At 37.6% G+C, this 26,774-nt stretch overlaps 2 protein-coding genes across 11 annotated transcripts; one reads left to right on the forward strand and one right to left on the reverse strand.

Moving 5' to 3' along the window:
* Positions 1–740: 740 nt before the first annotated feature.
* Positions 741–13,027, forward strand: LOC117324499 (collagen alpha-1(XII) chain-like). 3 transcript variants are annotated; one of them, XM_033880384.1, is made up of 9 exons: positions 741–835; positions 1,867–2,427; positions 2,827–3,387; positions 4,115–4,147; positions 4,558–5,130; positions 6,490–6,522; positions 10,305–10,859; positions 12,573–12,626; positions 12,940–13,027. In XM_033880384.1, exons 1-9 carry the CDS (start codon positions 754–756, stop codon positions 12,972–12,974), a joined length of 2,487 nt encoding a protein of 828 aa, XP_033736275.1. In that variant the 5' UTR covers positions 741–753; the 3' UTR covers positions 12,975–13,027. The 3 variants fall into 3 exon arrangements, with proteins under 3 accessions (XP_033736275.1, XP_033736276.1, XP_033736274.1); XM_033880385.1 differs by lacking the exon at positions 12,573–12,626; XM_033880383.1 differs by lacking the exon at positions 12,940–13,027 and having other exon boundaries at positions 12,573–12,933.
* LOC117324500 (countin-3-like) lies at positions 13,018–24,994 on the reverse strand. Of its 8 annotated transcripts, none has more exons than XM_033880390.1 (9): positions 24,888–24,994; positions 16,512–16,713; positions 15,976–16,111; positions 15,482–15,594; positions 14,636–14,731; positions 13,782–13,922; positions 13,349–13,378; positions 13,230–13,278; positions 13,018–13,159 (listed from the first exon to the last, which is right to left on the reverse strand). In XM_033880390.1, exons 1-9 carry the CDS (start codon positions 24,891–24,893, stop codon positions 13,153–13,155), a joined length of 780 nt encoding a protein of 259 aa, XP_033736281.1. In that variant the 5' UTR covers positions 24,894–24,994; the 3' UTR covers positions 13,018–13,152. The 8 variants fall into 8 exon arrangements, with proteins under 8 accessions (XP_033736281.1, XP_033736282.1, XP_033736280.1 ...); XM_033880391.1 differs by having other exon boundaries at positions 13,018–13,152; positions 13,223–13,278; XM_033880389.1 differs by having other exon boundaries at positions 13,018–13,278.
* Positions 24,995–26,774: the final 1,780 nt, after the last annotated feature.

Here is a 26,774-nt window from a genome sequence, read left to right on the forward strand (position 1 = left end):
TTAAATCATTACAATTTTTATTAAAACGATATCTAGTGGTGAATCATTACTATCTATATCAAAACGGTATCTAGTGGTGAATCATTACTATCTATATCAAAAATGTATCTAGTGATGAATCATTACAATCTACAGTATATAAAAACGGTATATATGGTGAATCATTGCTATTTATATTAAAACGGTATCTAGTGGTGAATCATTACTATCTATATTAAAACTGTATCTAGTGGTGAATCATTACTATCTATATCAAAACGGTATCTAGTGGTGAATCATTACTATCTATATCAAAACGGTATCTAGTGGTGAATTATTACTATCTATATCAAAACGGTATCTAGTGGTGAATCATTACTATTTATATTAAAATGTTATCTAGTGGTGAATCATTACAATCTATATCAAAACGGTATCTAAGTGTGTATCATTACTATTTATATTAAAACGGTATTTAGTGTTATACCAGATTAATAAGTGGTATAAGGAACCTTAAGAAAGTTATGTTTTTAAATTGCTGATTGGATATTTGGAAAAACGTATTTATGCATGATCAACATAAAACTCCATGGGATCAATCGGGGCTTTGCGAAGACAGCTCACGTGGGTACCGACGATGAATACTGTGTGAATTGTCGGTCATATTTAAAATACATTAGGTGCATATGCCATGTCTGTATAAGTCCTTATCATGGACATATATAGTTAACGCTATCAATTTAGGACCAAGCAGAATTTCACAGGTCATTCAAGATGGCGAGCTATTTGCAGAGCACCTTTTCCGTATTTTTGTTGGGATTTTACATACCACTGCTCGTCGCACAAGGAATACCGGGTAAGGAGGAACACATGCGTTCTGATGCTGCAAATCATATAGTGTTGTGACATTATCCTAGCATTGACGGTTTTGAATTCTAAGAAAGCACATAGCAAATATAGTGCGATATTCTACTCTTATCTAGAAAACTGTTTTGTCAGTTTCGTACGCGATATTGTCTTACAAGAAAACGTCCTTTTATCATATTGCGCTTTAAGACAATAAATTTTAAATCAAATGTGGTGCAATTATTGTTCTTCCTTGCAATTATAATGTGTCTAGAAATAGCATACATCCAATGATATATTTTCATGGTTCACTTTTATCATAGCTTTCTAACTTGGCCTAGATTTGCCATCGATGAATCAAAAGACCTTTCCGAAATAATTGGACTCGGAATTATCTGTTTTTATATGATTAGCATTGTTTAGGTTTTTTTTTATATATATTTCTTCTTATTTATTTGGCGACTGAATTGAATCAATTGACAAATATTACCAGAACATTTGTGCTGTAAGGCAAGTCATACACATTTATACATATCTTTCAACTTTTGACATGTCTATTTAAGTAACAGTGTTTCCACAGGACATATCGGTGACTGATCTTAGGCTCCATTGGTCTATGTGTTGGTATATATATACTAAATACGGTAGATTACAAACTGTTGGTATATATACATACTAAATACGGTAGATTACAAACTGTTGACATCGGTGTTATCTGACGGAAAGGAGGTTTATCTTTACAAGAACATTCCATCAATGTTACCTTTTGTCAGCTTAAATGTTTCACATTTAATATCAAAACTTAAACTACATTTATTTCTAATATAACAATATCTAGTGGGTTTTCTTCAACAATTATGAATCAAGTAACGAACATTTTTGAAGAGCACAGTGAAAACCACACGAAATAAGGTTATCTAACCGTAGTCACATAGTTTATTGCGAGTGTGATTGCCACTAAAGGCAAGGGTAATAAACGATGAATAATATATGTGTTAGAAGAATGCAATAATATTTCATACGAACTCCATGTTTTTGCAGACTGTCGTGGTCAAAAGGCAGACATAATCTTTCTGCTGGATTCTTCAACAAGTGAAGGTCAGCCAAACTTCAACCATCAATTAGACTTCGTGAAGAACCTGACAAAAATCTACGATATCGGACCAAACAATGTACAAATTGGGTTAACCACGTTTTCAACACAGTCGCACCATCAATTCTGGTTAAATTCTTACCAAGATCAAACCAGTCTTCAGAATGCAATCGGCAACGTCCCCTACATGTCTGGAAATACGAACACAGGAGACGGCCTTAACTTTGTCACTACACAGGGGTTTTCGTCAGCCCATGGCATGCGCAATGATGCTACACATATCCTGGTGGTGATAACAGATGGCCAATCTCAAGACACTACAACCACTGCTGCAATGGCTGCCAAAGTACACCAAGCTGGTATAGAAGTGGTGGCGATTGGAATAGGCAATGGGGTGAGGATGTCTGAGCTTCAGGCCATCGCCAGCGACTCCAAACATGTATTGACAGTAGAGAGCTTCCTCGCGTTGGCTTCCATCCAGCACAACTTGGCTTCAACAACGTGTAGCAGTACGTTTTTATATTCTTAATATTACTAAACAATTTGATAAAGTCCTTTGTTTAATGGAATTGATTAATACTTTTAACACATAACATCATCCATATATATAATCAGGATTTTTTTTTATTCCTGTGTGTATTTTATCTTATAGATTTATGTAGGGTTATGATTTAAACGAACATATTGCGATACACATAAAGCAGAATGCATTCAATACGAAACTCAAGTGATATATATGTCTGGTACAAAAACTACTAGTATTCTTTTAAAGTTATCTCAGATGCTGTTCTTTTTCAACATTACTCGGTTTAAAAAAATAACATTCGATGAATGAAAGCAATCTATTATAGTGTATATTACTATAACTATGTTTCAATTTCTTAATGCTTGTCTTATGCTCATAACAGGCTGCAAAACATCACAGGCAGACGTTGTTTTCATCCTGGACTCTTCTGGAAGTGAAGGAAACACTAACTTTCAAAAGGAACTCCAGTTTGTCAGCAATTTCGTAACTAATGTGCATATCGGCCCACAGAACATTCAAGTCGGGTTGGTTACTTTTTCCGACATAGCCCAAAATGAATTCTACATGAACACCTATCAAACTAAACGGGATATGATAGCCAAGCTACAGAATGTTTCTTACCGGGGAAGTACGACACACACCGAGCTGGGATTACAGTATGCTAGGCAGGACCAGTTTACATCTAGTCATGGATCTCGGCCTAATGTTAAGAAGATTGCAGTCGTCTTGACGGATGGACAGTCGCACAGCCATACGTTGACACTTAGTGAGGCGACAAAACTAAAGCAATTCGGGGTCACGATCATCAGTGTTGGTATCGGTACTGCAGTAAGTGAAACTGAGATCAACGGCATAGCATCAGACCTAAATCACGTCTTCACGGTAGCAACGTTTGACGCGCTACACACCATACAATCAGAACTTGAAAACACAGCGTGTGGTGGTAGGTACCAATTCAATCAAATTAGTTCAGATCTTTACTATTTCTGTTTCCATTTAGTATCAGTAGTTAAGTAGTTTGTAATTTGATATTTAAAATGATCCAATCCCCAGTAATGTTGAAAGGTCATTTAGACATCATATCAATACCCTATAAAACATAATCACTTTGACGCCTGTTGGATGGCCTAATCTGGTTAGAACTACAAACCACAGCGAGGAAAGAGTTATGCCCCTTGGGTTATAACTCTGATATGGGTTTTGACTTTTTAAAGGGATTACCATGTATAACAATTACTTTTCATGCAATGATAATGATATTCGTTGGTATATCAGCGTGTGTTACCAATGGAAAGAAAGATCGCAAATAAATTATAAAACCATATAAGGGCATTTAATGTCCTTTTACTTCGTTATCGATATATACACATATATAGCAAAGCTCAGAACAAATAGTGAAAGTATAATGAGGTTTCGTTATTCTGTATTCTGAAATACTAATCAAGGTTAACCTTCAGACCTTTCACCCTCACAATAAGATAAAAATATTATCATGATATTTGGAATACTGGTACGTACATTGCACTTATATCACTGAGAGGTCATAAGTAGGGAACTAATGTTATTTTATTAAAGTAAGTTAAAATTGATCGTTTATTTTCAAAGGATTTATCTTTTTTGTAATGGTTGATCAGGAGCACGTGATAATATAGTATTGTAATTTGTTTTAGGCACTGTTCCTCCCCCAACTACTGTCTCTACAGGTACGTCACGTGACTTTATTGTGTTTCTAATAAAATGATATCACATATTATGGGGCCTGTAAATAGAAGAAAATGATTATGTTCTTATAAAACATAAATCAGTTGTTGTGTTTCTAATAAAATGATATCACATATTATTGGGCCTGTAAAATAGAAGAAAATGATTATGTTCTTATAAAAAAATAAATAAATCAGTTGTTGAATTTGATATATTTTCAGGAATATTACAACCATCTATCGTCAGAAAATTGTGATGATTTTTTTTAGATCATATTCTGGAATAAATATATAAACATTTCATGTAGTGCAGCCATAAGATATATATACATCTTAAGATTAAAATGGGGTTCTTCAAAACTTTTTCCGTGTGTTATGCATATGCCCATTATCTTGTTTCTTATTCTTTACAGAATGTGGATCTAAGCCTGCGGATATCGTTTTTGTTTTGGATTCGTCTGGAAGTGAGGGCGCTGATAACTTCAATAAGCAGCTCCAATTTATGACAAACTTCGTCACAAATTTCCAAATAGGTCCACATGATGTTCAATTCGGTCTAGTAACATTTTCAATAGACGCTATAAACGAATTCTACTTAAACACGTACAACAACCAACAAGACATTTCAAACAAGTTAACCAACATCGCCTATGTTGGTAGTACAACACATACAGAGCTAGGTTTACAATATGCCAGACAATTTCAATTTACTCCTACACACGGATCACGGCACAATGCGCAAAAAATTGTAATAATTCTGACAGACGGGCAATCAAATAGCAAGCCTGACACAATTCACGAGGCGAACTTGCTAAAACAAATGGGTGTTAAGATTATAAGCATTGGGATAGGGACCGGCATCTCACAGACAGAGCTTGAGTCTATGGCAACAGATCAACAACATGTCTTCAACGTTGGCAACTTCGACGCTCTGCACACTATTCAGTCCGAGCTAAAGAATACTGCTTGTGGTGTAGGAAGTGGAGGTAAGGGTTGTGACGTCAAATTGTTCGTGACATAATATCATTGTGCCGTTTCATTTAAGGAATGAAATATATTTTTACAACATTCATGAGGTCATAACAACATTTGCTTCTGGACATCGCGTTAATTGTTATACAGAAGGTTGTGTTGTACAAACGTTAAAGTCATACAGAAGGTTATGTGATACATAGGGTTATGTTATACAGAAGGTTATGTTATACCGAAGGTTGTGTTATACAGAAAGTTATGTTATACGGAAAGTTATGTTATACAGAAGGTTGTGTTATACAGAAGGTTGTGTATACAGAAGGTTGTGTTATCTAGAAAGTTATGTTATACAGAAGGTTGTGTTATACAGAAGGTTATGTTATACAGAAGGTTGTGTTATATGTTATACAGAAGGTTATGTTATACAGAAGGTTGTGTTATACAGAAGGTTAAGATATACAGAAAGTTATGTTATACAGAAGGTTGTGTATACAGAAGGTTGTGTTATACAAAAGGTTGTGTTATACAGAAGGTTGTGTATACAGAAAGTTATGTTATACAGAAAGTTATGTTATACAGAAGGTTGTGTTATACAGAAGGTTGTGTTATACAGAAGGTTGTGTTATACAGAAGGTTATTTTATACAGAAGGTTATGTTATACAGAAAGTTGTGTTATACAGAAGGTTGTGTTATACAGAAGGTTATGCTATACAGAAGGTTGTGTTATACAGAAGGTTGTGTTATACAGTAAGTTATGTTATACAGAAAGTTGTGTTATACAGAAGGTTGTGTTATACAGAAAGTTATGTTATACAGAAAGTTGTGTTATACAGAAGGTTGTGTTATACAGAAGGTTGTGTTATACAGTAAGTTATGTTATACAGAAAGTTGTGTTATACAGAAGGTTGTGTTATACAGAAAGTTATGTTATACAGAAAGTTATGTTATACAGAAGGTTGTGTTATACAGAAGGTTGTGTTATACAGAAGGTTATGTTATACAGAAGGTTGTGTTATATAGAAAGTTGTGTTATACAGAATGTTATGTTATACAGAAGGTTATGTTATACAGAAAGTTATGTTATACAGAAGGTTGTGTTATACAGAAGGTTGTGTTATACAGAAAGTTGTGTTAGACAGAATGTTATGTTATACAGAAAGTTATGTTATACAGAAGGTTGTGTTATACAGAATGTTATGTTATACAGAAGGTTATGTTATACAGAAGGTTGTGTTGTACAGAAGGTTGTGATATACAGAATGTTATGTTATACAGAAGGTTGTGTTATACAGAAGGTTGTGTTATACAGAAGGTTGTGTTACACAGAACTCAAGTTTAATACCCCTAATAATTCATCTTCTTTATAATTCAGGAACAGCAGTTACATCACCTGGCCCAAACTCCGGTAAGATTTTATTTTAACATTTATCATTTATGACCTAGTTAACTGCAATCCGTTGTTAAAATTATTCACCCCTTGTTAATATACTTCTCCTGGTTGATTCGTCAATATTTTGCAATGCTGTTTAAAGGGATGTTTAAACATTTATCTTACTAAACCGATATCTATTTCACGTAAGGAACTTACCTGATATAGCGACAATGAATTTCAATAATAGATCTTTCTTTAAACTTAAGGTCACTGAGATCGACATAATTATTCACGGTTTATGTTCGGGAGACAGTGTTACATTTGACAATTTGAGGTAACAATTTGAGCTAAGCCCCAGTTTACATGGGCGGTTTTTGGGTACTCATTGGACCTTTTGATACAACATTTAAAACCATTCATGTAAAAATAATATTAAAGAACCATATTTAGTTACAGCAGCTTTCACTTTTTCATTTTTATCAATAATGTATGTTTTGTTTGTTCAAGCTTAACAAAACGTTTCAATTCAAAAACATTTACGGAGCACGAAATAAAAAGTAAAAGTAACCTGATGATATAGATACGTGTGGTGGAGATAACTATCAATACAGTGTGTGTGTCCACCATGTACATACCCTGATGATATAGATACGTGTGGTGGAGATAACTATCAATACAGTGTGTGTGTCCACCATGTACATACCCTGATGATATAGATACGTGTGGTGGAGATAACTATCAATACAGTGTGTCCACCATGTACATACCCTGATGATATAGATACGTGTGGTGGTGATAACTATCAATACAGTGTGTGTGTCCACCATGTACATACCCTGATGATATAGATACGTGTGGTGGAGATAACTATCAATACAGTGTGTGTGTGTGTGTCCACCATGTACATACCCTGATGATATAGATACGTGTGGTGGAGATAACTATCAATACAGTGTGTGTGTCCACCATGTACATACCCTGATGATATAGATACGTGTGGTGGAGATAACTATCAATACAGTGTGTGTGTCCACCATGTACATACCCTGATGATATAGATACGTGTGGTGGTGATAACTATCAATATAGTGTGTGTCCACCATGTACATACCCTGATGATATAGATACGTGTGGTGGAGATAACTATCAATACAGTGTGTGTGTGTCCACCATGTACATACCCTGATGATATAGATACGTGTGGTGGAGATAACTATCAATACAGTGTGTGTGTCCACCATGTACATACCCTGATGATATAGATACGTGTGGTGGAGATAACTATCAATACAGTGTGTGTCCACCATGTACATACCCTGATGATATAGATACGTGTGGTGGAGATAACTATCAATACAGTGTGTCCACCATGTACATACCCTGATGATATAGATACGTGTGGTGGAGATAACTATCAATACAGTGTGTGTGTCCACCATGTACATACCCTGATGATATAGATACGTGTGGTGGAGATAACTATCAATACAGTGTGTGTGTCCACCATGTACATACCCTGATGATATAGATACGTGTGGTGGAGATAACTATCAATACAGTGTGTGTCCACCATGTACATACCCTGATGATATAGATATGTGTGGTGGAGATAACTATCAATACAGTGTGTGTGTCCACCATGTACATACCCTGATGATATAGATACGTGTGGTGGAGATAACTATCAATACAGTGTGTGTGTGTGTGTCCACCATGTACATACCCTGATGATATAGATACGTGTGGTGGAGATAACTATCAATACAGTGTGTGTGTCCACCATGTACATACCCTGATGATATAGATACGTGTGGTGGAGATAACTATCAATACAGTGTGTGTGTCCACCATGTACATACCCTGATAATATAGATACGTGTGGTGGTGATAACTATCAATATAGTGTGTGTCCACCATGTACATACCCTGATGATATAGATACGTGTGGTGGAGATAACTATCAATACAGTGTGTGTGTGTCCACCATGTACATACCCTGATGATATAGATACGTGTGGTGGAGATAACTATCAATACAGTGTGTGTGTCCACCATGTACATACCCTGATGATATAGATACGTGTGGTGGAGATAACTATCAATACAGTGTGTGTCCACCATGTACATACCCTGATGATATAGATACGTGTGGTGGAGATAACTATCAATACAGTGTGTCCACCATGTACATACCCTGATGATATAGATACGTGTGGTGGAGATAACTATCAATACAGTGTGTGTGTCCACCATGTACATACCCTGATGATATAGATACGTGTGGTGGAGATAACTATCAATACAGTGTGTGTGTCCACCATGTACATACCCTGATGATATAGATACGTGTGGTGGAGATAACTATCAATACAGTGTGTGTCCACCATGTACATACCCTGATGATATAGATATGTGTGGTGGAGATAACTATCAATACAGTGTGTGTGTCCACCATGTACATACCCTGATGATATAGATACGTGTGGTGGTGATAACTATCAATACAGTGTGTGTCCACCATGTACATACCCTGATGATATAGATACGTGTGGTGGTGATAACTATCAATACAGTGTGTGTGTGTCCACCATGTACATACCCTGATGATATAGATACGTGTGGTGGTGATAACTATCAATACAGTGTGTGTCTACCATGTACATACCCTGATGATATAGATATGTGTGGTGGATATAACTATCAATACAGTGTGTGTGTCCACCATGTAGATACCCTGATGATATAGATACGTGTGGTGGTGATAACTATCAATACAGTGTGTCCACCATGTACATACCCTGATGATATAGATACGTGTGGTGGTGATAACTATCAATACAGTGTGTGTCCACCATGTACATACCCTGATGATATAGATACGTGTGATGGAGATAACTATCAATACAGTGTGTCCACCATGTACATACCCTGATGATATAGATATGTGTGGTGGATATAACTATCAATACAGTGTGTGTGTCCACCATGTACATACCCTGATGATATAGATATGTGTGGTGGTGATAACTATCAATACAGTGTGTGTGTCCACCATGTACATACCCTGATGATATAGATACGTGTGATGGAGATAACTATCAATACAGTGTGTCCACCATGTACATACCCTGATGATATAGATACATGTGGTGGAGATAACTATCAATACAGTGTGTGTGTGTCCACCATGTACATACCCTGATGATATAGATACATGTGGTGGAGATAACTATCAATACAGTGTGTGTGTCCACCATGTACATACCCTGATGATATAGATATGTGTGGTGGAGATAACTATCAATACAGTGTGTGTGTCCACCATGTACATACCCTGATGATATAGATACGTGGAGTGGAGATAACTATCAATACAGTGTGTGTGTCCACCATGTACATACCCTGATGATATAGATACGTGTGGTGGAGATAATTATCAATACAGTGTGTGTCCACCATGTACATACCCTGATGATATAGATATGTGTGGTGGAGATAACTATCAATACAGTGTGTGTGTCCACCATGTACATACCCTGATGATATAGATATGTGTGGTGGAGATAACTATCAATACAGTGTGTGTGTCCACCATGTACATATCCTAATTATACGTTCTGTATCCATCAGAAACAACACTAACTTGCGGTACGTCAAGTAATTAGTTGGTAATTCTCCGTCTAAGATTAATATTGTTCTTACTTCATGTCACATTTCTGTTTCCGGTAGCATATATTAGAAATCGTAGCTTTGCTGATTTAGATAATAAAATAATGCAATTACAATGGAATAGGTATAATAATTTGATTTTGCAGTTTGTATGGCAGATGTAGTGTTTGCTATAGATGCGTCTGGAAATGAGGGACAATCAAATTTCCAAAAATCTCTCAGTTTCATGTCGGAAGTCGTAAATGAGTTCCCAGTTAGCCCTGGCAATGTCCAATTCAGCTTGGTCACATTTGGAGCACACGCAAGCTTGGATTTTAAACTATCTCAGTACCATAATAAAGCTTCATTAATCAGAGCGATACAAAGGGCGCCATATATTGGAGGATCACAAACATCTTGGGTTGCATTGCATCTTGTACGTCAGTCCGTACTGACCGCTGCTGGGGGTGCAAGGGCTGGCGTCAAGTCATTTGTCATTCTTATAACAAATGGACCATCATCGAGTCATTCTGCATTTCTGAGAGAGACAGCCACTCTGAATCAATCTACAAATATGACGGGAATAGCTATCGGTATAGGAAATGGAGTTAACTCATATGAATTGGATGTCTTTGCTGCTGATAGGCGTCATGAATTCCGCATCAGTAACGCAGATGATTTGTCAACCCTCAAACACACCATCCGTGATACCATCTGTGGAGGTACATGTCATCAAATCATTAAAGATTATTCTTAAAATATCTAACTTAACTTTAAATCAACTTTCTTTTTTAGTACATACTTATTTCGTGTTGATTATGTTTGCATATATTGTCAAAGTTGCTTACAATATAGATCCTTTATATTTGTTTAATATTCAAAAAATGATAACCGTTTCATAACAATCCTAAATTGTGATAACTGAATATCCTGCTTTACGATGTTATGATCTCAAAATGTTATGGCCTATAAATGTCTTATTTTAATAAAAAAAAAAATAACAAAGTCGTGGCCTATAATGCCTTACTATTCAATGTTGTGGCCTATAATGCCTTACTAATGAATGTTGTGGCCAATAAATGCCTTACTTTTCAATGTTTTGGCCTATAAATGTCTTACTATTCAATGTTTTGGCCTAAAAATGTCTTACTTGTGAATGTTGTGGCCTATAAATGTCTTACTATTTAATGTTTTGGTTTAAAAATTTCTTACTATTCAATGTTGTGGTTTATAAATTTCTTACTATTCAATGTTGTAGTCTCTGAATGCTTTACTATTCAATGTTGTAGTCTCTGAATGCTTTACTGTTCAATGCTGTAGTCTCTGAATGCTTTACTGTTCAATGCTGTAGTCTCTGAATGCCTTACTGTTCAATGCTGTAGTCTCTGAATGCTTTACTAGTCAATGTTGTGGTATCTGAATGCCTTACTGTTCAATGCTGTAGTCTATAAATGCCTTACTGTTCAATGCTGTAGTCTCTGAATGCTTTACTATTCAATGTTTTGGTCTATAAATGTCTTACTATTTAATGTTTTGGTTTAAAAATTTCTTACTATTCAATGTTGTGGTTTATAAATTTCTTACTATTCAATGTTGTAGTCTCTGAATGCTTTACTATTCAATGTTGTAGTCTCTGAATGCTTTACTGTTCAATGCTGTAGTCTCTGAATGCTTTACTGTTCAATGCTGTAGTCTCTGAATGCCTTACTGTTCAATGCTGTAGTCTCTGAATGCTTTACTAGTCAATGTTGTGGTATCTGAATGCCTTACTGTTCAATGCTGTAGTCTATAAATGCCTTACTGTTCAATGCTGTAGTCTCTGAATGCTTTACTATTCAATGTTATGATCTCTGAATGCTTTACTATTCAATGTTGTGATCTCTGAATGCTTTACTATTCAATGTTTTGGTCTATAAATGTCTTACTATTTAATGTTTTGGTTTAAAAATTTCTTACTATTCAATGTTGTGGTTTATAAATTTCTTACTATTCAATGTTGTGGTCTCTGAATGCTTTACTGTTCAATGTTATGGTCTCTGAATGCTTTACTATTCAATGCTGTAGTCTCTGAATGCCTTACTGTTCAATGTTGTAGTCTCTGAATGCTTTACTATTCAATGTTGTGGTCTCTGAATGCTTTACTATTCAATGTTGTGGTCTCTGAATGCCTTACCGTTCAATGTTGTGGTCTCTGAATGCCTTACTGTTCAATGTTGTGGTCTCTGAATGCCTTACTGTTCAATGTTGTGGTCTCTGAATGCTTTACTATTCAATGCTGTAGTCTCTGAATGCCTTACTGTTCAATGTTGTAGTCTCTGAATGCTTTACTTTTCAATGTTGTGGTCTCTGAATGCTTTACTATTCAATGTTGTGGTCTCTGAATGCTTTACTATTCAATCTGGTGAACTCCATTTCCACAACATCTTCTGACGCAGGCACAGCACAAACACTTACCACTTCAAACCCCGCCTTAGCTACGACTCCCACAGGTAATGGATACAATAATTTGATACTGTACGCTTTGTATTCGCATAGGGAAGCGTAATTTTCTATCACGTCAGCAAGAAGAATTAGAATTTATAATAAAAATGTATTCGTACTATTTGTCGGCGAGTTTGTCTATTGACCGTTTTTTAGCATTAAGCCAAGTTAAGAAATATAATGACAGTTTTCATTGAAGTGTGTAAGAGTTTTGTTTTGTACAGTATCTTGAGTAAGTCTGTACTTATATTAACATATATGTGATGGTGTTATTATTCCAGTCGGACATTCTTTGATAATAAACTTTTTTCTCCTTTTCAGATTCCTTCCAGGTATACCCCGATAGTTCCAACTAAGCAGATTCGTTGTTTTTTTTGGCAAATAAACAACACAAGATGATTAATATTTATCACGATTTATCATGTTTTATTTTGCAATATTGATGCAAAAATGAACCAATTATGTATGATTTAAGTGATGTGTTGATATCTGTATAAATGATGTTTGCTTATTTAAAACACTTGAGCAGACAATCTAGTTGGTGATGGTGAAGTTAGTCATTCCCTCGTCATATATAGAACTGTGGGGATGTTTACTTGACAATCTAGTTGGTGATGGTGAAGTTGGTCATTCCCTCGTCATATATAGAACTGTGGGGATGTTTACTTGACAATCTAGTTGGTGATGGTGAAGTTGGTCATTCCCTCGTCATATATAGAACTGTGGGGATGTTTACTGCCGCATTCGCCATTACAAATAGCTGTAAAAGTATTGACGAATTTTATGAATATCTGCACCAAAAGAACTTACAACTCTTTTGATTAATTAAGTAATTAGATTTTGTATTTTTTTTTTAATTTGATTTGCAAAACAAATTCACAGAATTATATAAACATCATAGTAACATTATTCAAAGTATGTATTAAGAATCTAACTGTGCGATAACAGGATTTAGCATAAGTAATACTTTTGAATTGCACATTTTAATATAAACTTAGTAGTATATACAGTATATGCCAGATACAACAAATGAAAGAGAATAATTATAAACTATAGATGTAACCATGTTTATACATAGTGCGGTACAGCATCCTGTGTACATGTTCCATCTAGATATTGTTGTTTCATTGATGATACAATGATATAATTATCGAGCTGTTTACCTATCTTGACGCCATAGTCTCCAGGGATCCACTGCTCACAGGGCTGTTGAGTAGGGTCACAGTTCGGGTCTGGTTCAGCCTTCAGAGAGAAACTTGATGTGTAATCCCCTGGTTGAGCAAGTTCATGGATGAATCCACTCTCTATAAAACAATGGAAAATTGTACGGCAATGGTTTATTGTGTATCACTTCATCACATATACTGAAAAGATTATAGCTTCTTTGCAAAAAAATAATAATAAAGTATTGTTATAAATATAATTTGATAATTATAATATTTCATTATATTGTTTTCTGAGATATCCCTGTATAAGTATATAAGGTATTTTGTTAAAAAAACGATAACACTCTTTTCAATATTTTCTTTCAAAGAAATGTGCGCTCCGTCAATCGTCACCCAGTAGAAAATAAGTTTTGTTCTAAAATCATATAACAATCGATTTTAACACTCGTGTTTGATCTTCTGTAATGTAGGAGTGGGGCAAACGTCAATGTCGAGAATCGCCATTCCTTACCATGATAGGCAGTTAAAACATTGTGTAGTATGTAAATCAATCCCTATCTGCTAATTGTTAATTGAAATTAATAATTTCATTTCAAAATAAAAACACTAGTGACTACATTATTCAATTCGACCAATCGCAGTAATTGCTGAACAAAATTGAAAATGATGAAAATATAAGTCATTTATTTCATGTGAAAATACCGATGTGTTAATATAAGTGATATGAAACCAGAAGATATCGACTCCATAATATCAAAGAAATCAAAAATGAATATAAATAGATATTTCAGAGACATATTAAAAAATTGATTTCGATAGCACAAAAAACAGTAGCGAAAAACCCATCTTACCGACAGGGAGGCCATCAACAGTTGAAACCTCCAGAATGATCTCGCCAGTACCAGTTCCGTTGACAGACGTGTATCCAAAATCAATCCGGAATGTACCTAATAAATCAGAGACGTAGTGGTGGAGGATTAACACTTATAAACAAAATCGTAGTCCCTGAATAGCATGTACTGACGCGACATCACACATGTCCTCATTAGATGTTAATAAAGGAAATTATAAACCGAAAAAAAACCTGACAGGTTAATAAAACATTGAATTATAGCATGTCGATATAAATTACTTACTTTCTATCATTTAATCATTTACAGATACATATTAGTATTTATGAAAGACACACAGGATATTACCATCTTTCATTAGAAAGAGTAAGAGATAGTATACCCATTATATTATTTCATAAAGCTGCTTTAACATTCCAAGCCTCACCAATGATGCTAATGTAATGGACGAACGTTCTATGTTTAAATATGAGAATATTGCTGGTTGAGATGAGTATATAAAACTATTGTTTCAGAATGCCATTCAAAACTATGTTGTAGTCAATACTGTATAACTCGTAGTGTTCTTTTTTCGTGGTTTTTGGGTTAGCTCTTTTTTCGTGGTTTTTGGGTTAGCTCTTGCAAGAATGATATGACAATACTACATACAACAATGTTAGCTGTAGTTATATTCGTGTTTCCATTGCAACTATTAAAACAACACAGGTTTATACACAACGATTGTTTCATGTTATACGGTACTCAGAAATAAAAGGATATCCGAAAGTCAGGATCAGTGATAAAAAACGATTGCAACAGATTAATGCAAAAGACTCTATAAAAAGCTGACAATAAAGGAAAACGTACCCTGGGGGCCAGAAGATGGGGTCACCGTAAACGTGGTGATCTTGGCGTCACCATTGTCGTTGATTGGACAGGTTTTCAGTGTCTCACAGAAATAAATGGGATCAAGGTCGGCTCTTCAGGGAACAAAAATTAAAGATTCAGAGTATTCTTCTTTTAACTACAAATAGGGTTTTTTTTTTGTGTTCGAATTTCATGCGGTTTTACCAAAGGTAAACGGATGTATTTTTCGCAGAAATTGTGAAACTGACTTTAATTTTCTCTATAGCATATTTTACCTTTTGTATGTAGATAACAATGAAAGCAATAACCCCTTTCGAATGACAAACTTATAATTTATACGTAAATAAATATAAAAAAAAACATTCATTCCTGAACTGTTCGAATATTATGTCATTATAAAATAATGTTAGTTGAAAGATAGTGATTGGTTCCTGTAAACAAATTATTACATTTACCTCCAATCATATCAATAAATGTAAAATGTATGTACTAACTCCTGTATCAATTTCATGAATTCTTCGACACCAACAATGTCACAGAGGACATTACAAACTGCTCCCAGAGCCTGACTTCCGGTCTTGGTAGCTAGAGCGCTGCAGAGTGTCCCACATGTTCCTACCACTCCAGAATCTGACAATAATCACGCAGCATGGAGAACATGTTATTATATTCATAACCGTTGGATGCCCGAATATGTGTGGCACATTTTGTTTTCTTTTTTTTTATTCCAAAAGCTAGAGATCGTACACGTCCATTCTTTATAGCCCCAGACACATTTGTTTATAAACCTAATATTGTAAAAAAAAAAACTGCTAAAAAAACACACATCATCAGCTTCCGTTTAAGCTGTAAAAATGTAAAGACGGTTTGCTGATCATTTTTGTCGATAATTAGTGTGAAAGTCAGCAATTATGTCCAACTGTTTGATACAGTATTATTATGCTTTATTATAATGGAGTAATTATGCTAGTGAGCAAATTCAATGTATCACTTCAATGCCAATTTGTGCCATGGAATATGTGATACCTACTGAGTATAATGTTTAGAAGGACGTCGATAGCCTGGTCTGTGAACTGGATACATGTTGGACAAAGATCTACACCAACATTGCCTCTCTCGGGTACATGGACAAGTTGGGTAATGAAATGTTGTTGCTGGTTCTCAGTTCCCACAAAGGGCAGGGCAAATGTCTGGGAAAGTAGGGCCACTACGGCCAACAGGGCGAACGACTGCTGTAAAATATTGACTTGTTATTAGTGTATATACTGGGTAGCAAGAAAACATACCAGGCGGTGTGGACGACATAAAGGTGACCTGGCCTGTTGTTGTTTCTATAACTCGGTCATGTCATACGAAATGCTAGGTTTCGTAGATTCGCAATTCCTAATATTGACTTGTTATTAGTGTATATACTGGGTAACAAGAAAAACATAGCAGGAGGTGTGATATCTAGAGACGAAATTAAGGTGACCTGACCTGTTCTTGTTTCTATAACTCGGCCATGTCATACGAAATGCTAGGTTTCGTAGATTCGCAATTCCTAATATTGACTTGTTATTAGTGCATATACTGGGTAACAAGAAAAACATACCAGGAGGTTAGGTATCTAGAGACGAAATTAAGGTGACCTGACCTGTTCTTGTTTCTATAACTCGGCCATGTCATACGAAATGCTAGGTTTCGTAGATTCGCAATTCCTAATATTGACTTGTTATTAGTGCATATACTGGGTAACAAGAAAAACATACCAGGAGGTTAGGTATCTAGAGACGAAATTAAGGTGACCTGACCTGTTCTTGTTTCTATAACTCGGCCATGTCATACGAAATGCTAGGTTTCGTAGATTCGCAATTCCTAATATTGAATTGTTATTAGTGCATATACTGGGTAACAAGAAAAACATAGCAGGAGGTTAGGTATCTAGAGACGAAATTAAGGTGACCTGACCTGTTCTTGTTTCTATAACTCGGTCATGTCATACGAAATGCTAGGTTTCGTAGATTCGCAATTCCTAATATTGACTTGTTATTAGTGTATATACTGGGTAACAAGAAAAACATAGCAGGAGGTGTGATATCTAGAGACGAAATTAAGGTGACCTTATCCTTATCCAATTCCTGGCATTGACTTTGAAGGGAGTAAAGTATTGTAAAACAAGAAGTACCACGCTGTTAAACAGAATGTCACTGGCCTTTGCTGATTATTACAATGTGGGTTTCCTATCTATTTTTCTGTGGTTGCTACTAGGATTGTTTGGAATGTCAAGGGCACCGCTATGGTCCTTGTTGGATTTGATAGCTGGGCCTTATCTCAGGTTATCGTCACTAGTTACTGAAGGACTCTCCTTTGGGATTGAGCTGGAAATAGGGCAACTTTACCTACATTTTCGATTGAATAGAAATAATTTTCTATTTTGTCTTAATAATAAAATCAACAGTTATTTTTCATTTAAAAGTAGTATAATGGATACTCAATTGAAGTAATACAACTAAATGTATAAGATAAAGGAATAGAAATAAACATTACCAGTTACAATTAAGTTAAGAAAGGATAAATAAAACAAGTCAGGACATTTTGTTTTTTGTATATTGTCTGGAAATTAGGAATTTATTTTTTTCGATCACCATTTTGTTATTTGATGCATAAGGAAAAGCTAATGTTCATAAACATTATAAAATATTCGTAATTTATAACATATAAATTTCTAAGATTATATTCCTCATAACAACCGATTAAATGGTGGCCGGCGTTTTTCCTTAAAGTCCTGGTTTCCTTCAAATTGATATATTTCCATAACCACAGTACTGATATCTATTAATTAAACTTTTGGACATAATTGAAAATTTGTTTTGTCAAGGAACACCGTAACAACAAAATATTTTAATTATGTCCTAAAAGATTATCCTACCTCAGCACTCAATCTAATTAAAATTAGTTTTGTATTTTCTGATCCTCTACGATACACTCCCACTTCTCTCCCGCTCGCAGTTCTACTATACACTAACCTCCACTTGCGCTCCCCTCCCGCTCATTCCTCTTCGATACACTCTCACTCCAATCCCACTTCCCTACGATACACTCTCACTCCAATCCCACTTCTCTACGATACACTCTCACTCCAAACCCGCTTCTCTACGATACACTCTCACTCCAATCCCGCTTCTCTACGATACACTCTCACTCCAAATCCCGCTGCTCTATGATACACTCCCACTCCAATCCCGCTTCTCTACGATACACTCTCACTCCAAACCCGCTTCTCTACGATACACTCTCACTCCAATCCCGCTTCTCTACGATACACTCTCACTCCAATCCCGCTGCTCTATGATACACTCCCACTCCAATCCCGCTTCTCTACGATACACTCTCACTCCAATCCCGCTTCTCTACGATACACTCTCACTCCAATCCCGCTGCTCTATGATACACTCCCACTCCAATCCCGCTTCTCTACGATACACTCTCACTCCAATCCCGCTACTCAACGATACACTCCCACTCCAATCCCACTTCTCTACGATACACTCTCACTCCAAACCCGCTACTCTACGATACACTCTCACTCCAATCCCACTTCCCTACGATACACTCTCACTCCAAACCCGCTACTTTACGATACACTCTCACTCCAATCCCACTTCCCTACGATACACTCTCACTCCAAACCCGCTTCTCTACGATACGCTCTCACTCCAATCCCACTTCTCTACGATACACTCCCACTCCAATCCCGCTTCTCTACGATACACTCTCACTCCAATCCCGCTACTCTACGATACACTCTCACTCCAATCCCGCTACTCTACGATACACTCCCACTCCAATCCCACTTCTCTACGATACACTCCCACTCCAAACCCGCTACTCTACGATACACTCTCACTCCAATCCCGCTTCTCTACGATACACTCTCACTCCAATCCCGCTACACTACGATACACTCTTACTCCAATCCCGCTTCTCTACGATACACTCCCACTCCAATCCCACTACTCTACGATACACTCCCACTCCAATCCCGCTTCTCTACGATACACTCTCACTCCAATCCCGCTACTCTACGATACACTCTCACTCCAATCCTGCTACTCTACGATACACTCTCACTCCAATCCCGCTACTCTACGATACACTATCACTCCAATCCCGCTTCTCTACGATACACTCTCACTCCAATCCCGCTACACTACGATACACTCTTACTCCAATCCCGCTTCTCTACGATACACTCCCACTCCAATCCCACTACTCTACGATACACTCTCACTCCAATCCCGCTTCTCTACGATACACTCTCACTCCAATCCCGCTACTCTACGATACACTCTCACTCCAATCCCGCTTCTCTACGATACACTCTCACTCCAATCCTGCTACACTACGATACACTCTCACTCCAATCCCGCTACTCTACGATACACTCTCACTCCAATCCCACTACTCTACGATACGCTCTCACTCCAATCCCGCTTCTCTACGATACACCCCACTCCAATCCCGCTACTCTACGATACACTCTCACTCCAATCCTGCTACACTACGATACACTCTCACTCCAATCCCGCTACTCTACGATACACTCCCACTCCAATCCCGCTACTCTACGATACACTCTCACTCCAAACCCGCTACTCTACGATACACCCCCACTCCAATCCCGCTACTCTACGATACACTCTCACTCCAATCCCGCTACTCTACGATACACTCTCACTCCTATCCCGCTACTCTACGATACACTCCCACTCCAATCCCGCTACTCAACGATACACTCCCACTCCAATCCCGCTTCTCTACGATACACTCTCACTCCAATCCCGCTACTTTACGATACACCCCACTCCAATCCTGCTACTCTACGATACACTCTCACTCCAATCCCGCTACTTTACGATACACCCCACTCCAATCCTGCTACTCTACGATACACTCTCACTCCAATCCCGCTACTTTACGATACACCCCACTCCAATCCTGCTACTCTAGGGGCCGCGATGGCGGGGTGGTTAAGGTGTCTCGACACTAGCCATCCACCTTTGGGTTGCGAGTTTGAAACCTACCTGAGGCAATTGCCAGGTACTGACCGTAGGCCGGTGATTTTTCTCCGGGTACTTCGGCTTTCCTCCACCTCCAAACCTGGCACGTTCTTGAATGACCCTGACTGTTAATAGGACGTTAAATAAAATAACTAAAAACCAAACCCGCTCTTACACTCCAATCCCGCTACTCTTCGATACACTCTCACTCCAATCCCGCTACTCTTCGATACATTCTCACTCCAATCCCGCTACTCTTCGATACATTCTCATTCCAAACTCGCTACTCTTCGATACACTCTCACTCCAATCCCGCTACTCTTCGATACATTCTCATTCCAATCCCGCTACTCTACGATACACTCTAACTCAAATCCCACTTCCCTACGATACAAATCTAATATTCAAATTAGATAAATTAGTACCCTTAGACCTACCTTCATGTTGCTCCGTCTTCAGCCGAAATAGAGAAGTTAAGTGTATATACTGGGTAGCAAGAAAACATACCAGGCGGTTTGGACGACATAAAGGTGACCTGGCCTGTTGTTGTTTCTATAACTCGGTCATGTCATACGAAATGCTAGGTTTCGTAGATTCGCAATTCCTAATATTGACTTGTTATTAGTGCATATACTGGGTAACAAGAAAAACATACCAGGAGGTTAGGTATCTAGAGACGAAATTAAGGTGATCTGACCTGTTCTTGTTTCTATAACTCGGCCATGTCATACGAAATGCTAGGTTTCGTAGATTCGCAATTCCTAATATTGACTTGTTATTAGTGCATATACTGGGTAACAAGAAAAACATACCAGGAGGTTAGGTATCTAGAGACGAAATTAAGGTGACCTGACCTGTTCTTGTTTCTATAACTCGGCCATGTCATACGAAATGCTAGGTTTCGTAGATTCGCAATTCCTAATATTGAATTGTTATTAGTGCATATACTGGGTAACAAGAAAAACATAGCAGGAGGTTAGGTATCTAGAGACGAAATTAAGGTGACCTGACCTGTTCTTGTTTCTATAACTCGGTCATGTCATACGAAATGCTAGGTTTCGTAGATTCGCAATTCCTAATATTGACTTGTTATTAGTGTATATACTGGGTAACAAGAAAAACATAGCAGGAGGTGTGATATCTAGTGACGAAATTAAGGTGACCTTATCCTTATCCAATTCCTGGCATTGACTTTGAAGGGAGTAAAGTATTGTAAAACAAGAAGTACCACGCTGTTAAACAGAATGTCACTGGCCTTTGCTGATTATTACAATGTGGGTTTCCTATCTATTTTTCTGTGGTTGCTACTAGGATTGTTTGGAATGTCAAGGGCACCGCTATGGTCCTTGTTGGATTTGATAGCTGGGCCTTATCTCAGGTTATCGTCACTAGTTACCGAAGGACTCTCCTTTGGGATTGAGCTGGAAATAGGGCAACTTTACCTACATTTTCGATTGAATAGAAATAATTTTCTATTTTGTCTTAATAATAAAATCAACAGTTATTTTTCATTTAAAAGTAGTATAATGGATAATCAATTGAAGTAATACAACTAAATGTATAAGATAAAGGAATAGAAATAAACATTACCAGTTACAATTAAGTTAAGAAAGGATAAATAAAACAAGTCAGGACATTTTGTTTTTTGTATATTGTCTGGAAATTAGGAATTTATTTTTTTCGATCACCATTTTGTTATTTGATGCATAAGGAAAAGCTAATGTTCATAAACATTATGAAATATTCGTAATTTATAACATATAAATTTCTAAGATTATATTCCTCATAACAACCGATTAAATGGTGGCCGGCGTTTTTCCTTAAAGTCCTGGTTTCCTTCAAATTGATATATTTCCATAACCACAGTAGTGATATCTATTAATTAAACTTTTGGACATAATTGAAAATTTGTTTTGTCAAGGAACACCGTAACAACAAAATATTTTAATTATGTCCTAAAAGATTATCCTACATCAGCACTCAATCTAATTAAAATTAGATTTTGTATTTTCTGTTCCTCTACGATACACTCCCACTTCTCTCCCGCTCGCAGTTCTACTATACACTAACCTCCACTTGCGCTCCCCTCCCGCTCATTCCTCTTCGATACACTCTCACTCCAATCCCACTTCTCTACGATACACTCTCACTCCAATCCCACTTCTCTACGATACACTCTCACTCCAAACCCGCTTCTCTACGATACACTCTCACTCCAATCCCGCTTCTCTACGATACACTCTCACTCCAAATCCCGCTTCTCTACGATACACTCTCACTCCAATCCCGCTTCTCTACGATACACTCTCACTCCAATCCCGCTACTCTATGATACACTCTCACTCCAATCCCGCTTCTCTACGATACACTCTCACTCCTATCCCGCTGCTCTATGATACACTCCCACTCCAATCCCGCTTCCCTACGATACACTCTCACTCCAATCCCGCTACTCTACGATACACTCCCACTCCAATCCCGCTCGCAGTTCTACTATACACTAACCTCCACTTGCGCTCCCCTCCCGCTCATTCCTCTTCGATACACTCTCACTCCAATCCCGCTTCTCTACGATACACTCTCACTCCAATCCCGCTACTCTACGATACACTCTCACTCCTATCCCGCTGCTCTACGATACACTCTCACTCCTATCCCGCTACTCAACGATACACTCTCACTCCAATCCCGCTTCTCTATGATACACTCCCACTCCAATCCCGCTACTCTACGATACACTCTCACTCCAATCCCGCTACTCTACGATACACTCTCACTCCTATCCCGCTGCTCTACGATACACTCTCACTCCTATCCCGCTACTCAACGATACACTCTCACTCCAATCCCGCTTCTCTATGATACACTCCCACTCCAATCCCGCTTCTCTACGATACACTCTCACTCCTATCCCGCTACTCAACGATACACTCCCACTCCAATCCCGCTACTCTATGATACACTCTCACTCCAATCCCGCTACTCTATGATACACTCCCACTCCAATCCCGCTACTCAACGATACACTCTCACTCCAATCCCGCTTCTCTACGATACACTCTCACTCCAATCCCGCTACTCTACGATACACTCTCACTCCAATCCCACTTCTCTACGATACACTCTCACTCCAATCCCGCTACTCAACGATACACTCCCACTCCAATCCCGCTGCTCTATGATACACTCCCACTCCAATCCCGCTACTCTATGATACACTCTCACTCCAATCCCGCTACTCAACGATACACTCCCACTACAATCCCGCTGCTCTACGATACACTCCCACTCCAATCCCGCTACTCTATGATACACTCTCACTCCAATCCCGCTACTCAACGATACACTCCCACTCCAATCCCACTTCTCTACGATACACTCTCACTCCAAACTCGCTACTCTACGATACACTCTCACTCCAATCCCACTTCCCTACGATACACTCTCACTCCAATCCCGCTACTCAACGATACACTCCCACTCCAATCCCACTTCTCTACGATACACTCCCATTCCAATCCCGCTGCTCTATGATACACTCCCACTCCAATCCCGCTACTCTATGATACACTCTCACTCCTATCCCGCTGCTCTACGATACACTCCCACTCCAATCCCGCTTCTCTATGATACACTCCCACTCCAATCCCGCTTCTCTACGATACACTCTCACTCCAATCCCGCTACTTTACGATACACCCCACTCCAATCCCGTTACTCTACGATACACTCTCACTCCAATCCTGCTACTCTACGATACACTCTCACTCCAATCCCGCTACTTTACGATACACCCCACTCCAATCCTGCTACTCTACGATACACTCTCACTCCAATCCCTCTACTTTACGATACACCCCACTCCAATCCTGCTACTCTAGGGGCCGCGATGGCGGGGTGGTTAAGGTGTCTCGACACTAGCCATCCACCTTTGGGTTGCGAGTTCGAAACCTACCTGAGGCAATTGCCAGGTACTGACCGTAGGCCGGTGATTTTTCTCCGGGTACTTCGGCTTTCCTCCACCTCCAAACCTGGCACGTTCTTAAATGACCCTGGCTGTTAATAGGACGTTAAATAAAATAACTAAAACCAAACCCGCCCTTACACTCCAATCTCGCTACTCTTTCATACATTCTCATTCCAATCCCGCTACTCTTCGATACATTCTCACTCCAATCCCGCTACTCTTCGATACATTCTCATTCCAAACTCGCTACTCTTCGATACACTCTCACTCCAATCCCGCTACTCTTCGATACATTCTCATTCCAATCCCGCTACTCTACGATACACTCTAACTCAAATCCCACTTCCCTACGATACAAATCTAATATTCAAATTAGATAAATTAGTACCCTTAGACCTACCTTCATGTTGCTCCGTCTTCAGCCGAAATAGAGAAGTTGTATGCTAAACAAGGTAATGTATCAGTACCGACATGAACGCGTTGATAAGTAGAGTGTGTAAGATATCGGGTGGTAGATAAAGGATGCTAAGTAACGTAAGCTCGTATTTCCAGCCACGTTTACAAATTTTATCCTGATATAAGTTCAAGTTCAAGTTCATTTATTACTTTAAGTCTTACGACTCATCAGTGTATGACCACTTGTCCAATATCCAAGGCACTCGAGGCCAAAATTCTATGTTTAACAATTTTGTGTTAAAGGGACATAATTCGTTAATATTTGACATGTTAAGTAATTCCACTAAGATATATGTTTTTATCTCTTGATAACGATTTCATCAAACGTTTTCATGAAGTTTAGCAGATGGACTTATATATTGATGTGACTTGTTGAAATATAGAGCATTTGTAAGTATAAGGATTTTCTGAGTTAGCGTTATGAGAGTTATGCTGTTTCTTGACATCGTGTAATGAACATGAGCAATTTACATTTACGAAGTGAATGCATGATATAATCAAAGTAGTACTCAGGAGGTCGCAATAATTCGTAACCCAGTATATAATACAAATACAATTTCACATACACTCAGTACTTGCCATCACAGATACCAATAATCGGACATACCAAGGGAACAGAGTCGACACCCGTAAATAATACCACTTTGAGGTATGAGAAATAGTTTCAATAAACATCGCATGCTTAACATAAGAGACTGGACCTATTATAAACTGTTTCGTCTTTAAAAGATTCGTCAGAACTCCTAGAGGTCAAAATGTGAAATCCAATCAAAAAGGACCTTAAGGTATAAAGCGACCTCATTATAAAGATCATATCATATGTACAATTGTGCAATGCATTACCCGCAAAGATAACCAAAAAAAGTAGATATGTTTTCTAACCTATGTATTTGTAAGGAGCGTTAGAGACACTATTTCATCACATACTTCATAGTGTTATCCCGTGGTTGCTAGGAAATAGATAAATCGATCTCACGTAGGGGGTAAAGACAGCTGGCATAGGCTATATATGACGCTGCTCACAATAATGTAACGTCATCATTTTACGTTGAGTTACAATGTCGTAAATGATGATGTCATCAATTCTGAGGCACATTGGAAGGAGCATTGTAAAACTTAAATTTGCTTGCAAGTATCTGAGACAAAATAATCAAGTAGGGGGTCTGATCGCGAGCCTCATTCTGACTGGCCAAACTCTTACCCACGGGTTGAGATATCCTGTCCTCAGAACAGACCCATGTTAGATTCTATTAGTCTTGAGCTACTTGACACTGTCTATCACAAGCTGTCCTTGAAATCCATTGTTTGTGATAAAGACTGGTGCAGTCATGGAGGTGACATATGACTGCACTCTAAATCCCAGTTTTATAAAAAAAAAAAAAAAAAATCACAATCACATTCACAAATTAAGTATTAACAGTCACATTGTCCTTCGAGATACAGAAATAGAAGATCTTACATGAGTGTCATTGTAAAGTGAATTTTATCACACGAGATCAATTATTTTATATTAAAGGAGCTTTTTAGGTTAAATGTTTTTGTAAACTCCAGTCGGTATTAAAATGGAGACTGGCTTTCCAACCTGTAACTAAGATCACTTATATAAGTGATGGAATCTAATACTGAAATACAGAATATTAACAATTTCATTTAACGTGCAAATTCTTCAATGCAAACATGTTTTAAAAAATATATACCATGTGGACTTAAGAAGAAAAAACACATACACAAATATTAACGAATGTTAATAATTTCATTTATATGGATTTCTAAAAAATATTGATTGACGAAGATTGAACAGCAAATTTGCTACAGTTGGAGAGGTAATATA

The sequence above is a fragment of the Pecten maximus genome, chromosome 3 (assembly GCF_902652985.1).
Source record: "Pecten maximus chromosome 3, xPecMax1.1, whole genome shotgun sequence".
Classification (NCBI taxonomy): Eukaryota; Metazoa; Mollusca; class Bivalvia; order Pectinida; family Pectinidae; genus Pecten; species Pecten maximus.

Bases quoted from the DNA above. Each gene is read 5' to 3' on its own strand.
- LOC117324499 (XM_033880383.1), top strand. From the start codon at position 754: ATGGCGAGCTATTTGCAGAGCACCTTTTCCGTATTTTTGTTGGGATTT. The intron at 2,428-2,826 runs GTACGTTTTTAT...TGCTCATAACAG, and splicing joins GGCTTCAACAACGTGTAGCA to GCTGCAAAACATCACAGGCA. The intron at 3,388-4,114 runs GTAGGTACCAAT...AATTTGTTTTAG, and splicing joins TGAAAACACAGCGTGTGGTG to GCACTGTTCCTCCCCCAACT.
- LOC117324500 (XM_033880390.1), bottom strand. The intron at 14,732-15,481 runs GTACGTTTTCCT...CTGATTTATTAG, and splicing joins CCCATCTTCTGGCCCCCAGG to GTACATTCCGGATTGATTTT. The intron at 13,923-14,635 runs GTAAGATGGGTT...ATTGTTTTATAG, and splicing joins TGTTGATGGCCTCCCTGTCG to AGAGTGGATTCATCCATGAA.